General features: G+C 40.0%; 1 protein-coding gene across 1 annotated transcript; it reads right to left on the bottom strand.

Moving 5' to 3' along the window:
• Positions 1-12,332: 12,332 nt before the first annotated feature.
• Positions 12,333-16,478, bottom strand: pcdh8.1 (protocadherin 8, tandem duplication 1). The gene is made up of 4 exons (XM_084725042.1): positions 14,046-16,478; positions 13,837-13,907; positions 13,452-13,585; positions 12,333-13,296 (listed from the first exon to the last, which is right to left on the bottom strand). Exons 1-4 carry the CDS (start codon positions 16,398-16,400, stop codon positions 12,947-12,949), a joined length of 2,910 nt encoding a protein of 969 aa, XP_084581168.1. The 5' UTR covers positions 16,401-16,478; the 3' UTR covers positions 12,333-12,946.
• Positions 16,479-18,994: the final 2,516 nt, after the last annotated feature.

Genomic DNA, 18,994 nt, shown 5'->3' with positions numbered 1-18,994 from the left:
TGAAAAGCTTGACAGTCGTAGCAATAGCAACTAAGGAGGGCGGGGTTGCTGATGAAGACAGATGCAGTTGAAAGCTCTAGAAAACATTATAAAGTGGACATTTCTGGTGATTGTTTTGTCAAAAGATTTAATGTAATTATAGAGGGGGGCTAAAAAAAGCACTTAAACTTTAAAGAAGGCAACAAATTATGGGCTTTTTTTTTTGCTTTGGTCCCCTACATGAACATTTTATGAGTCATTCTACTTTTCCATGTAAGTTTGACATTTTGGGAAATATGTGTAGTCATTTTTGTGGCAGTAGGTAGCAGGTAAGATTGGTACAATTCTCATGTCTGTGCATTAAGACTGGAGATGGAGCTGTGAAGTGATTAGCTTAGCACAAAGACTGGAAACAAATGGAAACAGTGTATTAAATCTGTAACATTTCCCCATTAAAATGTCTGAGAAGTCTACTCATTATATTTTGTTAGTTAGAACATATTCCAAATGTTTCCAACAATATTCAAACACAGATAAATCTTTAACTTATTCGAGGTAATGGTGTATTTCCATTGCCAGCTAGTGTCTAGCTGCTATAATTTCAGGAAAAACACAGGACCCATCGGGGACTGAGGAAGGAAGCTGGTAAATGTAATGTGAATAAAACTTAAGTGTTACCTTGCCATGTACATGACTTCTTCCTGAGTTGTGTCAGATAGATTTTCATCTGGTATGGTGGTTCTTTAAAAGTAAAGATAACAACTGTCATAATCCCACAACACTTGACAACAAACTACAAACAACATATTTAGTTTTAATGAGAAAGAAACCCATTGTGGCAGAATTTACATATTGTGCATTTAAGTTTTTAATCTGTACACAAACAGTTAGAGACAATTAGTGTTTTGTTTTGTTTTTTTTTTAACTTTCAATGCATCAATTTTGCGCAGTGTCCTCACTGGTTGCCAGGTAACCTCAATGTGATGATGAGACTCCAGGTAGCCAAGAAACAGTTACAGCATGTCATTCCTTGAAACCACAAATTTTCACCTCTACATTTTGTTAATTAGTGATTTTTAGAGGCACTGGGCTGGCTGTTTCCCCAGCTCCACGTCTTTATGCAGAGCTAAGATACTTTTGTGCTGGCTTCAGCTCCACACTTAAAGGGAAAGTTCAGATTATTTGAAGTGGGGTTGTGTATGAGGCACTTCAGCGCCTACAGTAGTTGACCACTGACTCGCCCCTAGTTTGGAGAAGCACCGGGATGGAGGTTGTACTGCTGTGAGCAAAGTCAGCTGATGGGAAACAAACATTACGTAAGCCACATATTGCTAAATCAGATTTCATTGGTCAAATCAACAATTTCAAGTCACAGAACACACTTTTCTCTGTTAGTTTGTATGTGTTACTGTGTGACTTTGGTGTTTTAAAAGTTTCAAATTTACCGAATTCACACAATAACACAAACAAACTAAGAGATGGAGGCAGCGGTAGACCCCTGTGTTCTGCAAAAATGATAGAAAAGCAGTATTTGGCTTATATAACAGCTGTTTCTCATCAGAAAAGGCTGTCTGATGGAAGGGTAAAGTTGTGAAAATGTTCTAAATATGGCATAGATTTAAACTGAATACCTAAATACCTCATACAGCCCCACTTCAAATAATCAAAACTATTCCTTTAAAGCACAGACATGAAAGTGGTATCAATATTCTCATCGGGCAAAGGAGCATTTCTCAAGATGTTGAACTAGTTCCTGAAGAATCCTAAAAGCCTGTGTATTTTTTAATGGTACTTTGGGAGTACACAAGTTCAGAATATACTTAACAAAGACATATGAATGTTTAAATCTATTTTTATCCGTTTGCTCAAACTCTGCTGCTCCGTATCGAAGAGTGAGTTTGATTTGAGCCACAAAAGATCCATATATTATCAAGATAAATATAACATGTGTGCCACTTTATTTCTGGGGCCTCTGTCTAAATTTCACTGAGCTGAATCTAGTGCGCAGTCTCATGAAGGTTGTGCCAGATGCCTCGTCTCACTCTTAGCTCAAGTGTCCCACATACAGTGAGAGAGAATTGCTGGTTACACTGCTCTTAGGACTGGCAGAGAAGCAGCAGGTTAGAAAAAAACACCTCCCAGGAGAAATGATTCAAGGTATTGGAGAGCCGGAGCGGCGAGTAAAGTGAATGCAATTTCAAAGGGGAAATAATGGAGGTCATGGTGTTTGATGTTCCTATGCTGGCCACGAAAATGACTTGGTTGATGATGGAATCAATCACACCTCCATGGCACTGAATGTTAATGAAGATATGTTTGGTTGTTTTTTTGCATTTTTAATAACAGTGTTAACATCAAACCTAGCCATCCATTGCTCCAGACAGAATGAAGTGCAGTTATCTGCAGCCGTGCCGGGCGATATCAGCTGACTGAAGCAATAATATTTGAAATGTGACGGCTGCTTTTTTTTTTTTTTCTTCTTCTTCTTCTTTTTTTTAGGTGCTGTTCTTCTCTTGTGTTTTTGTTGTGATGAGTGAGCACAAGGTCAAAACGGAGTTTATCCTCTGATATCACCTGCCAGTCCAGACAAGAGAAATGCTCACTCAAGGTGACATTACTTTGGTGTCTGTACTCAGCATGCCACTACATCTTTCATTTCCTGTGTGCTAAAATTTACAACTTATCCTTTGACAGGAGGAGTAAACATCTCTAATATGACCCAGGCAGTGATCTTCCTGGGTAAACAAAAGAAAACCTGCCTCAGCCTCTATGATCCTTGACAATCCTGAAGAAAACGGTAAACAAAGCACTTTTTTGTTTTTATATATTTTAAATATTAGACAAGTCAAAAGCCCCTTGAAAAACACATTTAAAATTCCTGAGTACTGAAGAATGAAAATAAATTCATTATCAGATTTGTGATGTTGACAATGAGTAGATTTCTGTATTCTCCACAGGATTACTGGAAGGTGAGAGCCGTGGAACGAACAGCGCTTACATAATTAGATGGAAACAATGATAATAGATAGTCACAATAGCAGTGTGATTCAGGAGAGCTCATGACATTTCCTTATTCTTTCTGCAGTGGCACTTTATCTCAGGCAAGGGAAAGTTATTTAGTATGCAATGGATCAATCACCATCCTCAAAAAGTCATTTAAATTAACTTCTCGGGCAGATATCTATCCAGCAAAGTGGCCGACTGAGGCAAGGGACTATCAGAAAATTAAAAAGGACATAACATTTTTTCTGTGTGAAATATAAATGGAACAAAACTGAGCAAAGCATCGGCTACGCAAACATTCCAAGATGTTCCCTGACAGATTGCTTTTTTTTTGGTCTTTGAATGTTTTTTCTTTTCACAAATTCAAACAATGAGGAGCAGACTTTTTCTCACACGCAGGGCTCATCATCCGCGTTCTGACAACGCATACAGTCTTTCCGCTGACAATCGGACCAGCAGTCTGGTGATTGCGTCCTATAGCACGCCACTGATACGGCAGTTGTCAAAAGCATGACAGCTAAATTCATTTTTCAGTGAAACACTGTCCAACTTATTAATTCTTAATAAGAAGTGAGGGTGAAACCCCTGCACCGAGTCTGGCTCAGTCTCTCCTTTTAAATTAAGAGGAGTCCAAAGTGAATGTTTGATTCTCACTAAATAAAAATAAGCCAATGGCCATGCAGTGCATGTCTAATTGCAGATGAAGCATCAAATTAAAGTGTCAGGGACTAGTTGGGGAAGCAGCGGCTGCAGAGTTCGTGTTTAAATTTATGTTAGTGATTATGCTATTTTCAAGGAAGGTGTAATTTGTGCAGCAGCATTACCGGAGCAACACCATGTTATTAGTTTTGACAATTCTCAGTCATGTAAATGTCGGGGAGGAAGGAAGACAGCATGCCACCTAGTGGGATGTGAATAACCCATATATCTCACCACCAATTAGTATTAGGCTGTACTGTAAAGTGACAGGAAACTAATTCATAAATACTGTAGCAACATGAAAGAGGAGGGAAGCCATCCAAAGAAGAAAAATAAACTGTCAGTCCCGTACAGATAGGGGAAACATCAACGGAGCCTTTCCAATTACTTCAAGGTTAACTGTGAACCACTAATAACTTCAGGGAACCGGAGAAACAAAACATTGTTAGCTAATTACATAAGCAAGTCATTTAGACTGATTGATGCAACATATTATTCCATGCTCCCTTTCTCTCACTCTCTCTGCCTAATTTTCTCTTCCATATAGCAGAGAGCAGCATAAAGGCTGTTTCCTTTGGCAGCTGTCTCCATGACGGCCCACACTGACACAATGAGACACTCTCCCGGCTCAGCAGTAAACCACAATCAACTGGTGAACAACTGGCACAGATTTATCATCATCAGCTCGGGACCAAAGCTCTATGTGTGAGCTGACACACTCCGCAGATAGAGAACTGCAGGCACTGCCATTACTGTTTAAGACAGGGGTCAACCAGTCTGTTACTGAGGTGGGAAAGCACTCTGTGTGTACGTTTATGCAGCAATAAATGGATGGGTGTCAGTCTGGTGAGATGAAACATTATGTTTTTGGTCTGGTTTATATAAACGTCACGTAACAAAGAGGATCATTTATGTGGACTGTTATTTTTAGTTGCCTCTTCTGTCACTGAGGTAACATTCAGTGTACTCTGCTTCCTCATGCTACTTGTTATTTATGAACACACTGTATATAATAATAGCTTTTGTGAACAGACTGAACCAAACTCCATTCTAAAAGCAGGCGTTTTATTGTAGGGCTGTATTTTTTCACAGTAAAAACTTAAGTCACACAATTAGCAAGACTCTTTTCTGATTCACTTCAATCTACAGACAGAGGTCACCAGTCTGTTGCTGAAGCACTCTGTGTGTATAGTTATGCAGCAATAAATGGATGGTTGTCAGCCAGCTGATGAGATAAAACATTCTGTTTTTGGATTGGTTTATATAGATGCCATATAACAAATAGGCTTAAAGGGAAATCATTTATGTTCATTGTTGTTTTTTGTTGCCTCTTGTGTCGCTGAGGTAACATTCAGAATACTCTGTTCACTCATGCATGCAATGATACTTGTTATTTATGAACATGCATAATAACAGCTCATCCTGACTTCAATCCCAACCAGGATTTGAGCTTTTGTTGTGCAGTGTTGTGAATATCCTCCATAGGAATGTGAATTAGTTAGTGTTTCTATGGAATCATGAATATGATTCACAGGGAAAGAAAAAAAACTAGAATGTTAATTTACTTCCGTGTGTGTGGGTTTGGCTCTTGGTTCTGTTTAAGATAAAGATTAAAGAGCAGAATATGGGATTCATGGCATTGAATGAGTCGTAGATGTGCTTTAGCTGAAAATGAGCACTCGATGCTCTGATTGTCGAAGCCCCTCAAAGTGTACTCATCCTTTGTTTGTGCACCAGACTTGAATCCAGCATGTCCTTAACCCTCCAGATGACACTACCCTGGGCTGAAAAAACAGAATCAGTGGTAGCCCTTAAACAGAACAATGCTGATGACCCTGTCTTTGAAAGCCAGAATCATACAATGAAAGAGCACATTGAAGAAGCGCTGACAGCCTGACACACAACTGACATTTTGTAATAGCAGAGCAGGAACTCATGAATTACATTTCACTGCTTCAGCAGAGAAAAGTTTTTGACTGGAATGTACCACTGATGATGGAAATTAATTGTATATGCTATTTAGTTTGTTAAATCATGTTGTTCTTATCACATCCAGGCCAGGTTTCTGCATATAAAGCTGGTACATAAGTATAAATGATGTTTGGGTAACCTGGAATGTTTTGAGGTTGCATAGCATGATGTTTCCCCCTAGTGGTATAAGAACTAAAAAAGAGCAGACTGGCATTGGTAGTGTTATTTAGTGATGCTATAGGTTATGTGCAGATTAATCTGATTAATCAGGCAGCAACATTTTCTTAACTGAACTGCATGCATCAAATATTTGCCTAACAACATTCTCCACAGAAATAAAACAACAAATGCTGATCATTTTAGGGTAGATAATGTATAGATGTATAAGTTGTATATTGTTAGTCCCAATAAAACTTGTTTGGAGCGCATAGTGTAGAAAATACCTACAACAATGATGTAGAAACGATAATGATTGATGGGGCAGCTGAAATGGCTCGAAGACTTCTGCATCATATCTGACAACATCTCCTTTGAAATGAGTTCTTTTTTTTACCATGATGAACAGATATTAGTATCGTGCCTCTTCTCTCTATCTGTCATTATCTGTCTGACTTTTGAGAGAAGAAATCTGGTGTATCATATTAAAGCGGTAAACATATCACATCAATTTAATCAAAAGACCACATTCAAACCCAGAGGCCAACCATGACTGCATTCCAAAAAGAAGATACAGACACAACATTGTTTGTGTTTTATGTGGCATAAATTAGTTTTAAATGTCTCCTCATAGATAAAATTTCTACCAGATTTAGAAGTGAATGAACCAGTGTTATCACATCGAAGTTAAGTTGCACTTTGTACTTCTAAGAATATAATATCACAGTATAATGTAATATAAACACATTACAGTATTTTGATTCTCATCCGTCTTAATTTCATTCTTAATTACAGGGTTAATAACCTTAGAAAAACATATGATTTACATTAGGTTGTATTGTGGTACCAGAAATTCACAGTCATGGCACAAGTCTCCAGATTTCCATAAAAAACATTACAGCTGAAAGAAAATGCTTCTATAAAGATAAAATGCCATCCATATTCTGAGGAGCTATTTCTAATGCCTTTGACTGAATTCAGAAAAGGTTTTTGCAGTTCGGCAAATCCTTCCTTACTTTAAGTGTAGGTCTACTCTAATCTAGTTTTTGCACATATTACAACTGTAACCAGACATTTTTAAGGCCCAGTTTGTAGGATTTACGGGAACTTACTGGCAGAATATGGCCAGAATGGGATGTAATATTCATAAGTATGTTCTCATTACTGTATAATCACCCGAAAATAAGAATCGTTTTTACCTTAGACTGAGCTATTTATATCTGCAGACGGTGCAGGTCGTGCAGGAATCAGCCACGTTACATCACCATTTTCTTACAGCACAGCCCAGTACAGACAAACCAAACACTGGCTTTAGATATGGCCTTTTGTGTTTTGCACAAGTTTCACAACCACCATAGTTTCTCCCACATGCTTGGAAGGGGAGAGTGAGATAAAGTGTAACTGCAAGCTCGCTGCTAGATTCCACTAAATCCTGCACACTGACCCTTTAAGTCTACAAAATAATATGTGTGTTTAGCATGACAAAATTCATGTGAGATGAGAAAGTTTTAAACCAATACAATTCAGAATCCAAATAATACGTTGAATGAATTCAAGTCCGAGTGTAAGGATGCAGAAAGAGCAGCAGTGCAACTGAGGGCAGCATCCTGTGACCACAGTCTGATGCTCTGACATGTCTAATACAGAGGGCAGCGTGTGGTTGTGATCCAAAACCATGGACCCAGACTCCCTCTTGTACTGATTTGTATTATAACAGACACAAGCATATGACATAATTTGGCATCAATAGAAAACAATGCTTTCAGCTCAGATTAGAAAATGAAGACTCAGATATTTACTGAACGATTTGAGCGAGCAAAAAAAAACAGAGGAAAGAAAGTGCGTCCTTGATAGGTGGATTTAAGGTTAAAGGAATAATTCGACATTTGGGGAATTAGACTTATTTGCTTTCTTGCCAAGAGTTATTTGATAAGATCAAACCCTCTCTCATGTCTGTCCTTCAGTAAAGTTGGAGCCAGCAGCCGGTTAGCTAAATTTAGCATAGAGATTGGAAGCAGGGGGGGAACAGCTAGCCTGGCTCTTTTCAAAGGTAAAAAAAAAAATCGCCTATCAGCACCTAAAGCTCACTAATTATGTGTTATATCCTGTTTGCTGAATTCAAACAAACACAGAAGAGTAAAAACAGTTCAGTGTTACGATGGTAATGAGCAGCGGCTTACTGGAGTCAGATGGTTGCCTGGCAACCCCTGACGACTCCAGAGCCAGGCTAGCTGTTTCCCCCTTCTTCCAGTCATTATGCTAAGCTAAGCTAGGCAGCTGCTGACTCCAACTTCATATGCCAGTGGAATCGATCCCCTAACTCTCAGCAAGAAAGCGAGTGAGCATATTTTCCAAAACACTGAACTATTCCTTTAAATTCCTTGGCCTGTAAAATTATTGATTAAAGCAAGCTCTCTGTCTGTCAGTAAGCAAACAAAAACCAAACTGTAAACTGTTGTTTGTTAGCTTTCCTTCACAATCAGCGGTGCAGATAACATTTTGACATGAGAACTTCTGTCTGTTTTATAAGTGCTGTCTGCTTATTACATGAGTAACGCAACTTTTTACTACGAGCTGAGAGAAGTGGAAAAAAGGCCAGTCTAGCCCCACTTCCTACATTAATTTATGCTGTTTATAAGTATCAGAAGGTATTTCAGCTCAATTTATGTGAATTATTAATGTTAAAATACCCTCTGCTCCCTGCGGTCTTTCAAATGGACAGACTGAACCAAACTCCATTCTAACAGCAGGTGTCTTAAGGTTTTGTTATGTTTTTTCACAGTAAAAATTGTAGTTACGCCATCACTAAGACTCCTTTCTGATTCGCTTTGAGCTACAGGCACAGTCAGCACACATTATTTACTCAGCAGCATCATTAACTAACCTGTGATGGAGTGTTTGCCACAGACGAACACGTATTGACTGGCTGTTACACTATTAAAGTGCTTGTTTTTACCCCACTATAGAAAAGTGACACAAGACAGGGGTTGCAACTTAGAGCAAACTTATGACTGTTAAAAAATTCTTAGGACTCCCTTCCAAAAAAGAGCCAATAAAAAAAAAAAAAAAAACATAATGTGACAAAAAAAATAAACTGTGCTGTGACTGGATTTCAACACATTGTACTTTTGGTTCAGCATCACTGCCTGCCATTATGAATATAAATTTAATGTATTCTGCATCAGGTTTCTTTCTTTCTCACACTTTGGAGCTTTTACTGGTGCAAGGTTGTCTCCCACATCACCTTTTTATTTCTAAAACCAATCCATTTTGTGGCGCACCATCTGAGGGAATGCAAGCTAGCTAACAGTGGAAAAGCATGTCTCTAAAAAATGTTGTGTTGTGATTGGCATGGTGAAATAAAATGTATCATTGAAATCATACATTTTCATTTGACATTTTTGAGTGAAATCTTGAGAACATTCGTATGTATGTCACTAAAACTAACATTGTAAATTACCCTCCCCAAAAATATAATTTCAATCTAACCGTTTGGCTGAACCACTGCCTCCTCTGTGTCCCACTAGATGGTGCTCTGAGGCCCAGAAAACGGTTGACGTAGGACGCATGGAGGGACATAAACAAAACCTTTAAAAACTCTGGTGTCATGTGTGAATTACCTCAAATGAGGAGTTGGCTTCTAATAAATATATATTCTAAATTACATAAATTATTTAGAATTATGTTACTGGGAGTCGTCAGATGTTTTTTCAGAAGCTGACTGGGGGCTCGTCTCCTCTGTTCTGTTCACAATACATGTATGTGTTGAGGTGACAAAAGACTATTGAAAATACAGGTCCGTTGACGCCATCATGGTGGATAAGTTTTATCTCCAACATACTGTAGACCTATATTTAGACAGTAATTACACAGGGATGACAAATCCCTCAGTGATAACATCCTATAATTTAGTAGAAATGGTTGCTTTTGCCTTTTGTCTAATCTTTTCAATTTGCCTAAAGTATCAGACATTGATGTGGGAGTGAACTTGGCGTGATATAACCTATTGTGAAGCAGACAACATCTTAATGGTAAACGAACACAGACAAAACTTCTCCTGGCAGACAAACTGTCAAGTGGAAAACAAATGGTGTTATTTTTTTCACACACCAGCCCCACAATTCAAAGCATCCAAAAGTCAATATCCACACTTGGCAGTTGAGACAAAGATGAAGATGAGGTGCGAGTGGTACAAAACATTGCATTGTGGGACGGGCCTGAAGCACCAAATGACATCGATTCAGAGCGGCTCCATCTTTACACACTGGGTGCACTGGGGACTCGCGTCTTAAAGATGAGATGCTAAAAGGCCGTAACAGCATAATCACAGCCGTACAGCCAGCCATTTGTCAAGAATAAGCCCAACACCAACAGGTGCAGAGGCGAGAAATGACGTGTGCTCATCTGACACATTTGTCAGCGGACTACTGATGAGCTGAAAAACGGCTCTAAAACACTCATTTTCTATTACCTGGGGAGATTTCAAATGTGCTGCGAGAGCTGCTGCAGGACATTAATGTGAAGTCCATTTGGATGTGAATGAACACTGTGTCTGCCAGCAATGGCTTTTCCAACAGACATACATTTTATACCAAACTGTGCAGATGAATATACCTTGTGGCACAAATTGTCAGGTCAATGCACAACTATTTGACCTACAAGGAGCATATAAAGCAATGATGAAGGGACTCATATTGTATTGATTGATAAATGCATTTTCCCTCTCTGTGCAATTGGCTATCTGTCAGACCAGTGCACATCACTGGGGGCACAAATATGACCTTCTTTCTTATTGCTTGCCTTTTGTACTGCATGGCCTTGAATCCTCAGCGGACTCTATGCCTAAAATAAAGTTATTAACTTTGCAATTTCCAAAGTGTGGTGACTTTGCAGACTCTGAGTATTAAATTTTTTTTTTAAAAAAAAAGGTGATCAGGACAGCTTAAATAGGGAGTATAGTTTTTGAACATTGTCCTCTGTTAATGAGGCATATTGTGGTAATGTGTGAGAATTCTTTTTAGTGCTTTACAGTTATGTAAAAAAGGCATCTAATCCACTCTATTCCAGCTTTTATCACAGCTATCAAAAGCCAGAAAAGCAGGTATTTATGCTTATGCAAATGAGCACTGCTCTTAGCCCCCTTTTGCTGCAGATGAACAGAAAAGAGAAAAAAAAAATAATGGCTCAGTCTGCCATCAGCTTCCACTGATAGCTCTTCCTTGGCAGCAGTTTTGGAAACTATTTATTTTCTCTTCAGGACTGGCCCTCAGATGGCTATTATGTAGTTTGTAACAACCCTTTACTCTTGTCTCATTTGCTTTCATACATCATTGGCTCATTTACAGTGACCTTAAAAATAATGAGGACAGAACGCTGTGACAAAGTCGTGCATGAGCAAGATGAAAATCAGCCGGTATTTAACATTGTTTGAAAGGTATATTTCCAGTCCAGCCTTTCAGTTGAGAGCTTGAGAGCGGATTCTAAAATGTTGATGAAAAGCGATATTAAAGCACGCCTGTACATTTTAAGTTGTTGATGAAGATGCGTGCACTTCCCCATGGATATCGTCCCGTGATTGAGAGACGTATTTAATTGATTTTATCTTGCATAATGCACTTACAGACTTTCTGGGGTATTTTTTATGCATCTGTCCTGGATTTACTTGCATAAAAAAATCAGTTGCTGCTCCTTTTTGGGTGATGCGAGTAAGAAAATAGTGCAAATGTTGTATAAATGCTAGTAGAAAAGCCCAACAACTAATAGCCAGTATCCAGGGCGATGTTTGTCAGTGTTTGTTATGGTTTTTAAACTCATCAATGCCTCATCAATAAATCATCCGGGACCAGAGACAGTTTGCACTTGCCCTACATATTCATGGATGGATTAAACTTAATAACAGTGACCAGTTTGCAAATGTGACAGTAAAGCTGGGCAAGCAAGTGCCTTATGAATGTCAGAGGAGGAGTCACATGAGGTTATTTCATCCCGTGCATATTCTGTCCCATTTTTTCTTGGCGAAGACAGCCACGTTTAATATACAAGAAGTGAACATTCCCCCCCCTCATGGCAGCAGTCAGGAATTTGTCAAGCAACCTAATGTGTGTTGTACTGTGTGTTTACAGTGATGTAAATTATTTAGAGGAGTTGAAGCAGGTGTGACAGCAACCCGCACGATTTTGTAGGAATAATGGTTTATACTTTATATTTTCCACTTGAGCACCAGCTCTACTCTCTCATTTGCATGCAAGAAACTCAACCAAGCATCCAGGAGTCTTCAAAGCCAGTCTCCCAGGTAATGGAGCAGCTTGAGATTTTACATCTGATCATCACTGACTGGAGTCTTGATCATGTAGATTCAAACTGGGGGAAGAGTTCTACATGTTTACAAATTCAGGCTGGAGTTCCAGCTAGCAAGGGAATAATATTTCATCTTCAAGGCATCATATTTCTCAATTAGAGTGATGTATTGTCTGATCTCACTGTGTTAGTCATTTCATTATATTTGAGAAATCTGTTGAATGACATTTTTCATTATTTCAATCACTTTTATTTGAAAAAGAAACACAAATGTGCACCATAGAATACAGTGTATTGGAACTTAAATAATGTACATGAATAAACACAATCATTAATATTTCCGTAACACTTTACAATAAGACTACCTTTATAAATGGTTTATAATTAAGTTGAAAACACTTAGAAATTATAGAAACAATTATAAAAAAGTTGTAACACAGTTTCCAAACATCAGTGTGGGCTAACTATTGCAAGATCCAGTTACTGCTTACTACTAATTAATATTAGTAGTGAGTTACTAACATTCATAACTGCCAAAGCCTTGGTGTATCAGTCTGGTCATTTAATATGTTAAGTTGATATTCCAAATGAAGCTTTTTAATGTGTGATGAAGCTGACAGATACAAATGAGATCTGAGGCATCACAGTGCAGATGAATGTGGGCTAATTATAATGTAAGATGTATAAATCATTTATAAGGGTAGTCTTGTTGTACTGTATTTTATAATAACTTCTTTGAACTAGAAAAAAAATATGTACACCTGTTAACAACCTCGCAAAAGACATTTTTTTTTTACAAATATTTACATATTTTGACTTAATTATCTTATCTACACAGTTTTTAAAAGATAGTTGCGACCTCTAACGCCGTAGCCACAGTGACAATATTTGGACTCTGCTTGTGGATTTCAGCTCCTCCAACAGCAGCCTCGCGCTGTTGCTGGGGGAAGTAAGAGGGGAGGGTCCCTGTTCTGGAGAAGGTCTGCATGCTGCTTCTTGATTTTGGGCGGTTTGTGCCATAACCAGAATCCTTCCAGGAGTGAGGATACCCATGAGGACTGCTGAAGACTGGTGCGGGGGAGAAGCCTATTGTGTAAGCATTGTCTCTGGGGGCTTTGCAGCTCTGTGGTGGTACTGCACAGTAGGCGCCTTGGCAATCCCCAGACAAGCTGTTAGCAGCGCTGGATGAAGCTGAAATACAAGAGAAATAGATAAAAAAAAAAATAAGGATGAGAACTTGCTGACACATTACTATCATTTATCATTTATGCCATTCTGGTGGTTATTTGTGTTTAATTCAGTAGAGTGTCTTGTTAAAACTTCAAAACTCAGGCTGGAAAACTCACTTTTTAGCCTTGGCTGGAAGGTAATGAAGTTCTTCTTGCCTCCGTCGCCGCTGATGTCAGAGTCACTGTCGTTAAAGTCGCTGTCCCCTTTGCCGCTGTCCTTCACGCTCAGCTGGTCGGTGTTGCCAATGCCACTGCAAATACAATCAACAGATACAGTATGAGCCACCACTGCACCACATTAGCTTGATTATTGATGTCTTTTTTCCACGTACAAGGCCTGTCTCTATCCTACCCTCGTCTAACCTCATTCCACAGGAACACCACGAGCAATGAAATATATGCCTGGTGCATGTTAATAACTGTCTGTGTTCTGTGAGATTTGACTCTGAATAAAACACATCCTATCTAAGAAGAGAAATTAGACTTCATTTAGATGTCTTACCTCACTTGCAAGCAGTATTTGTCACCTTGCCACACAGATGTTGCTGGGAAATGCTTGGAGGGCAGGAACATCTGAGAGAACAAACAAAATGACAGCAAGAGAGCTTAGTTTCCATTTCTGGCACAAAGATCAAGGCAGCACTCGGGAACATCATATGCATATGAAAATACAAAGATGAAAAAGAAGAAATACTCTTGTAGTTGACTCACCTTTGTCTCAGAGTCCCCGCTTCTCTCCTCATACAGGCAGGAGTCATCCAGAGACGAAGAGGTTCTCTCGTGGAAGAAGCCTCGCTGGCCGGTGTAGATGTTCGGTTCTGCCGGGCCGAGCATGGGCAGGGGCCTGCCGTCGAACAGGCTGTGACACACTTCTCTCTTTGAGTTTCTCGCCCCACGGCTGAGCTTGCATGTGATAACAACCACCACTATTGCAATCAGCAACAATGCACAACCCCCACTGAGCATGATAATGACAATTAGTGAGCCGTCTAGGATGGAGCCCTCTTCATCACTTGACCGCAACACTATGACGACTTGGTCTTCAGAGGGCTCTGTGTCTGAGATGACAAACCTAATAGTGGCGCTGCTGGAGAGCGGGGACCTGCCATGGTCACTCACAGCAATTTTAATTTCCAGCACATCGCCAATCTCAGCTGTCAGTGACTGTTTTAAAGCAATCTCTCCTGTGTCTTTGTTCATTGCAAAAAGCTTTGGGTCACCTTGGACAATTTGGTAGGAGAGCTCGCCATTCATTCCCTCATCTTCATCTTCAGCTGACACGCGCAGGGCGAGGTAGCCTGAGGGGGCGTTGAAAGGCAGGGGGACGTCAGCAGAGTCATTCACGAGGACGGGGAAAGTGAAGTATGGGTAATTATCATTCTGATCCACAACTCTGATCCTGATTGTTGATGTGCTTGAAAGGGAAGGGGAGCCTCTGTCTTCAGCTTGGATGACCAGCTCGATCTGCTGGAGAGTCTCATAATCAAAAGACCTCAAAGTGTACAGAGACCCTGAGAGCGAGTCCACAGAGACATAAGTGGACACTGGAGACCCTCCGGGAACATCTGAATCTATCACTTTATAGGAGACTTTGGCATTCTTCCCCGTATCAGGATCTCTGGCAACAACAGTGGTCACATATGAACCTGGAATGTTGTTTTCCAAGACTGAAACTTCATAAAGAGGCTTACTGAAGAGAGGTGGGTTGTCATTCTCATCCGTCACCCGGATGGTGTACTGTCTGACTGTTTTGAAGGGTGGGGTTCCCAGGTCTTCTGCAACAACAGTCAGGTTATACTCAGGGATCTTCTCTCTATCTAAAGTAGTGCTGGTGATGATCATGAAGGAGTCCCCATAAGCCTGCTGGAGGCTGAAATGCTCGTGCCCGAGCAGGCTGATGCGCACGTACCCGTTAGAGCCAGAGTCTCTGTCCGAGGTGCTGATGAGAGCCACGAAACTCTCTGCAGCTGCAGCCTCTGTGATGTAGGCGACTCCATCGCTGCTGGAGGTCATCGGTTTGATGGCGATCTCAGGTGCGTTATCATTCACGTCTACGATGTCTATCACAACTTTGCAGCTGGAAGGGACGGAGTTTGCGCCCAGATCTGACGCTTTGATGTTCAGCTCGTACGACCTCCTTTTCTCATAATCCACCAGCGCCTTCAGAGTCACGTCCCCGGAGTAAGGGTCGACGTGGAAAAGTCGTTCAACTTCTGGTGACAGCCCGTCTGCAAACGCGTACACCACCTCGCCGTTAACGCCGTCGTCCGGGTCGAAAGCGTGCACTCTGAGCACTCTGTGACCCAGTGGAGCGTCTTCGTTCAGCTCAACTTTCAGCGAGCTGTGCTCAAACGCCGGGCTGTTGTCGTTAAAGTCCAGCACTTTGATATTCACGAGCATGGAGCCGGACTTTGCGTGCGCTCCTCCGTCTGTTGCAGTCACTTCAATCGTGTAGGAGTCCTCCACCTCCCTGTCGAGCTCCCGCACCAGCACCAGCTCCGCAAACTTGACTCCATCCTCCCGATCGCGCACTACGATGTCAAAATGAGCGGAGGGGGAGATGTTGTAGCTCTGGATGTAGTTTTCACCCACGTCCTGGTCGAGAGCGATCTGCAGGGGGAACCTGGAGTCCAGCGGGACGTTCTCCACGATCTCCAGCCTCGTCTCGTTCAGAGGGAAACGAGGAGCGTGGTCGTTGATGTCTTTCACCTCGATCTCCACGTGGATCAGCTGGAACTTTTCTTTGGAGAAGGCCACGATGTCGAAAGTGATGAAGCAGCGGGGCGACCTGGGGCAGAGCTGCTCTCTGTCGATCATCTCTGCAACACTCAGGAGTCCGTCAATCTCCCTCATCTGGATCACAGAGGAGTCGTTTTCTTGCATGAAGCGGAATGATGTGTCAGGGTCATCAGCTGGATCGATCTTTAAATCTTGGGACAGGTTCCCTATCTCCGTCCCGGGCTCGTCCTCTTCGTATGTAAAATACCTCGTAGTTGTGCACTGAACAGTGTGAAACCAAACAAACACCACGCACAGTCCAACTCCTGCAATGCTGCAAAATCCCATGATGAAGGGTCACAAAATGCTGCTCAAAAAGTCATGAATGAAGTAAAGACTCCTCTGCCAGGTCGAATCACAACTGTGTCAAACTCTGACTTTGCTGTGGGACTATAAGCCCCGGTCTATGCAAATGAGCTGCCCAATCGACCAATGGCCTGCCGGTGGACCACCGACAGAGAAGCGTTTGGCTCTGCAGCAAACTGCTCACTTTTGCGGGTGCAAATGGTTTATTAGATAAACTGATTGTGGAGCTTTAGTCAGGCTGATAACAGTGTTACTTAAATAAATCTGCACACAGCAATTAATTAACTAACTGAATCACTTAGGCGACTGTGTTTGATAGGACTTAAGTGCCATCAGATGGAGTTGAAGCCTACCTGTTGAGAGCCTGAACGATTGATCGGGTGTGTTAGTCACTCACTTACAGGAAATTATGCAGAGGCTGAGGTGGAAAGAGATACGATGCAAGAGGAAAAATCCACTGTTTAATGAAATTATAATTGTTAATAATTGCTGCAAAGGTAAACAAGGGTTTAACATCAGAAACTGTTATGGGCACCACAGGTGTTCATTCTCTTTTTATTCTCATCGTCATATCATATTATTAGAAAAGCATACTTAAAGTATTAAAATAAAAGCATTATTAGTGCAGAACGGCTGATTTTTGTATTATATTACATATGGTGAATAACTGGATTGTTTTTATTGATGCATTAATGTGTGAGCAACATTTCAGTGTAGTTGGCTGAGGTGTAAAGCTAGGTTCGAACTATTTTACAGCCTATATTAATGGGTCATTTAATCTATAACAAAATATCATATTTAAAGTTTATAATCTCTAACAAGTCGCTAATAATCACTACCAACAGCAGGTAAATGTAGTTGAGTAAAAAGTACAATATGTTCCTCTGAAATGTAGAGAAGTAAAAGTATAAAATGGTAATATGGTATAACATGGAAATACTCAAGCAAAGTACCTAAAAGATACTGGCAACACTTATCACCTCACTATAATAAGGGTACATTAATTATATTGAATCCATACATGACTTTATGCATGAATTTATTCATGTACTACTGATGTACCAGAATTAACAGCAGCTCATTTATGACTTAATGCAAGAACATTATGTAAATGAATGCAACAACTAAGGTATTTCAGTCATCATGATTTTTGAGATATTAATGATGTTGATGTCATCTTCAGTCTGCAGTTAAAGGGACAGGACAAAAAAACTGACCAGTCACAGCATTCTGTTGAATTCTAAGTGTTGAAATTACGACCATTACTTACTAACTTGCTGACTTCATCATGTTTGTGGCTTCAAATAAAGTGGTGTCCTGTCAATCTTTAACACTGATGAATAACATGTGATTCATGGTGGCAGAATTTTAAAATCACATTTATTAACCATTTGTTTCTTATATGGATTCATGATATATACACATGTTGTTTTCCTAACTGAGTTTACAGAGGGACTGACTTTATTTGAAGGATGAAGTCATGAAGAAGTGATGCTTAGTTTATCATGAAACACTGCTAACTGCTGTGACTGGTCAGATTTTTGTCCTGTCCCTTTAACTGCAGGCATGAATGTCATTAACAACCCAGAAATCAGGGATTATTGAAATACATTAGTTGTTGCATTATTTAGCATATTGTTCTTGCATTAAGTCTTGCATGAGCTAATGATAATTTTTGTACATTCCTGATACTTCATGAAGTGCTTCGTGACATCATGCAATAATGCACATATGAATTCATGGAAATCTATGTACCATTGCTATAAAGTGTTATTATTATATTTGTATTATTTTACTGGCAAAATGTTCTTTCTCAAAATAAAAGAATTAAAAATACAGAATGACTGCTTTCAGTTTTGTGTTACATATATTATATTATTGGATTGCGATGTTTAGAAGCAGCATGTAGTTGGTCACGGTGGAGCTATTTTATATACCGATGGGTCATTTAATCTATAAGAATACATTTGTTTTAATGTATTTAACTATTATTTAACCAGGAGAGTCCAACTGAGATTAGGAATCTCTTTTTTGTTCAAAGGAGACCTTGCCAAGAGTCAGCAGCAAAAATACAAAGTTATAGACACAAAAGGAGAAAATATGATAAAATGATCAACAAGCATTTCAAAAAGATACATTTCTAGGAGTCAGATGCAGCTGACTCCTAGGATTTTCCCTCTTTGAACCAGGTAAATGAAAAGCTTTGAATGTGCCCCTAATTCTTTCAGTTTGGATTTAAAAGCATCAAACAAGATAAATTCAACTCATTTTGCAACATGTTCCATGCCAAGGGTGGAGAATAGCCAAAAGCCCTTTTTCCAATTTTGGTCTGAGCATTTCAGACAGAGCATAAAAAAAGTCTTGAGAATGAAAAGAGAGCTGCAGACCAAAGAACTGCAAAAGGTGTATGGATGTAAAAGTCCACAGGTGGCCAGAGCAGGCCATCCTATCCTGAAGTGTAACTCACAGTGGTGAGTCAGAGCTTTACAATTTGTAAAGAACCTTAAGGATGCATGGTAAGCTGTATCAACCATATGAAAACACTGACCAGAGGCATGAAAATCACCACAGGTAAA

Source organism: Lutjanus erythropterus, chromosome 8, assembly GCF_056507025.1.
Source record: "Lutjanus erythropterus isolate fLutEry1 chromosome 8, fLutEry1.hap2, whole genome shotgun sequence".
Lineage (NCBI taxonomy): Eukaryota > Metazoa > Chordata > Actinopteri > Lutjaniformes > Lutjanidae > Lutjanus > Lutjanus erythropterus.
The sequence above is the reverse complement of the archived record's forward strand: the minus strand, read 5'-3'. Positions and strand labels throughout refer to the sequence as shown.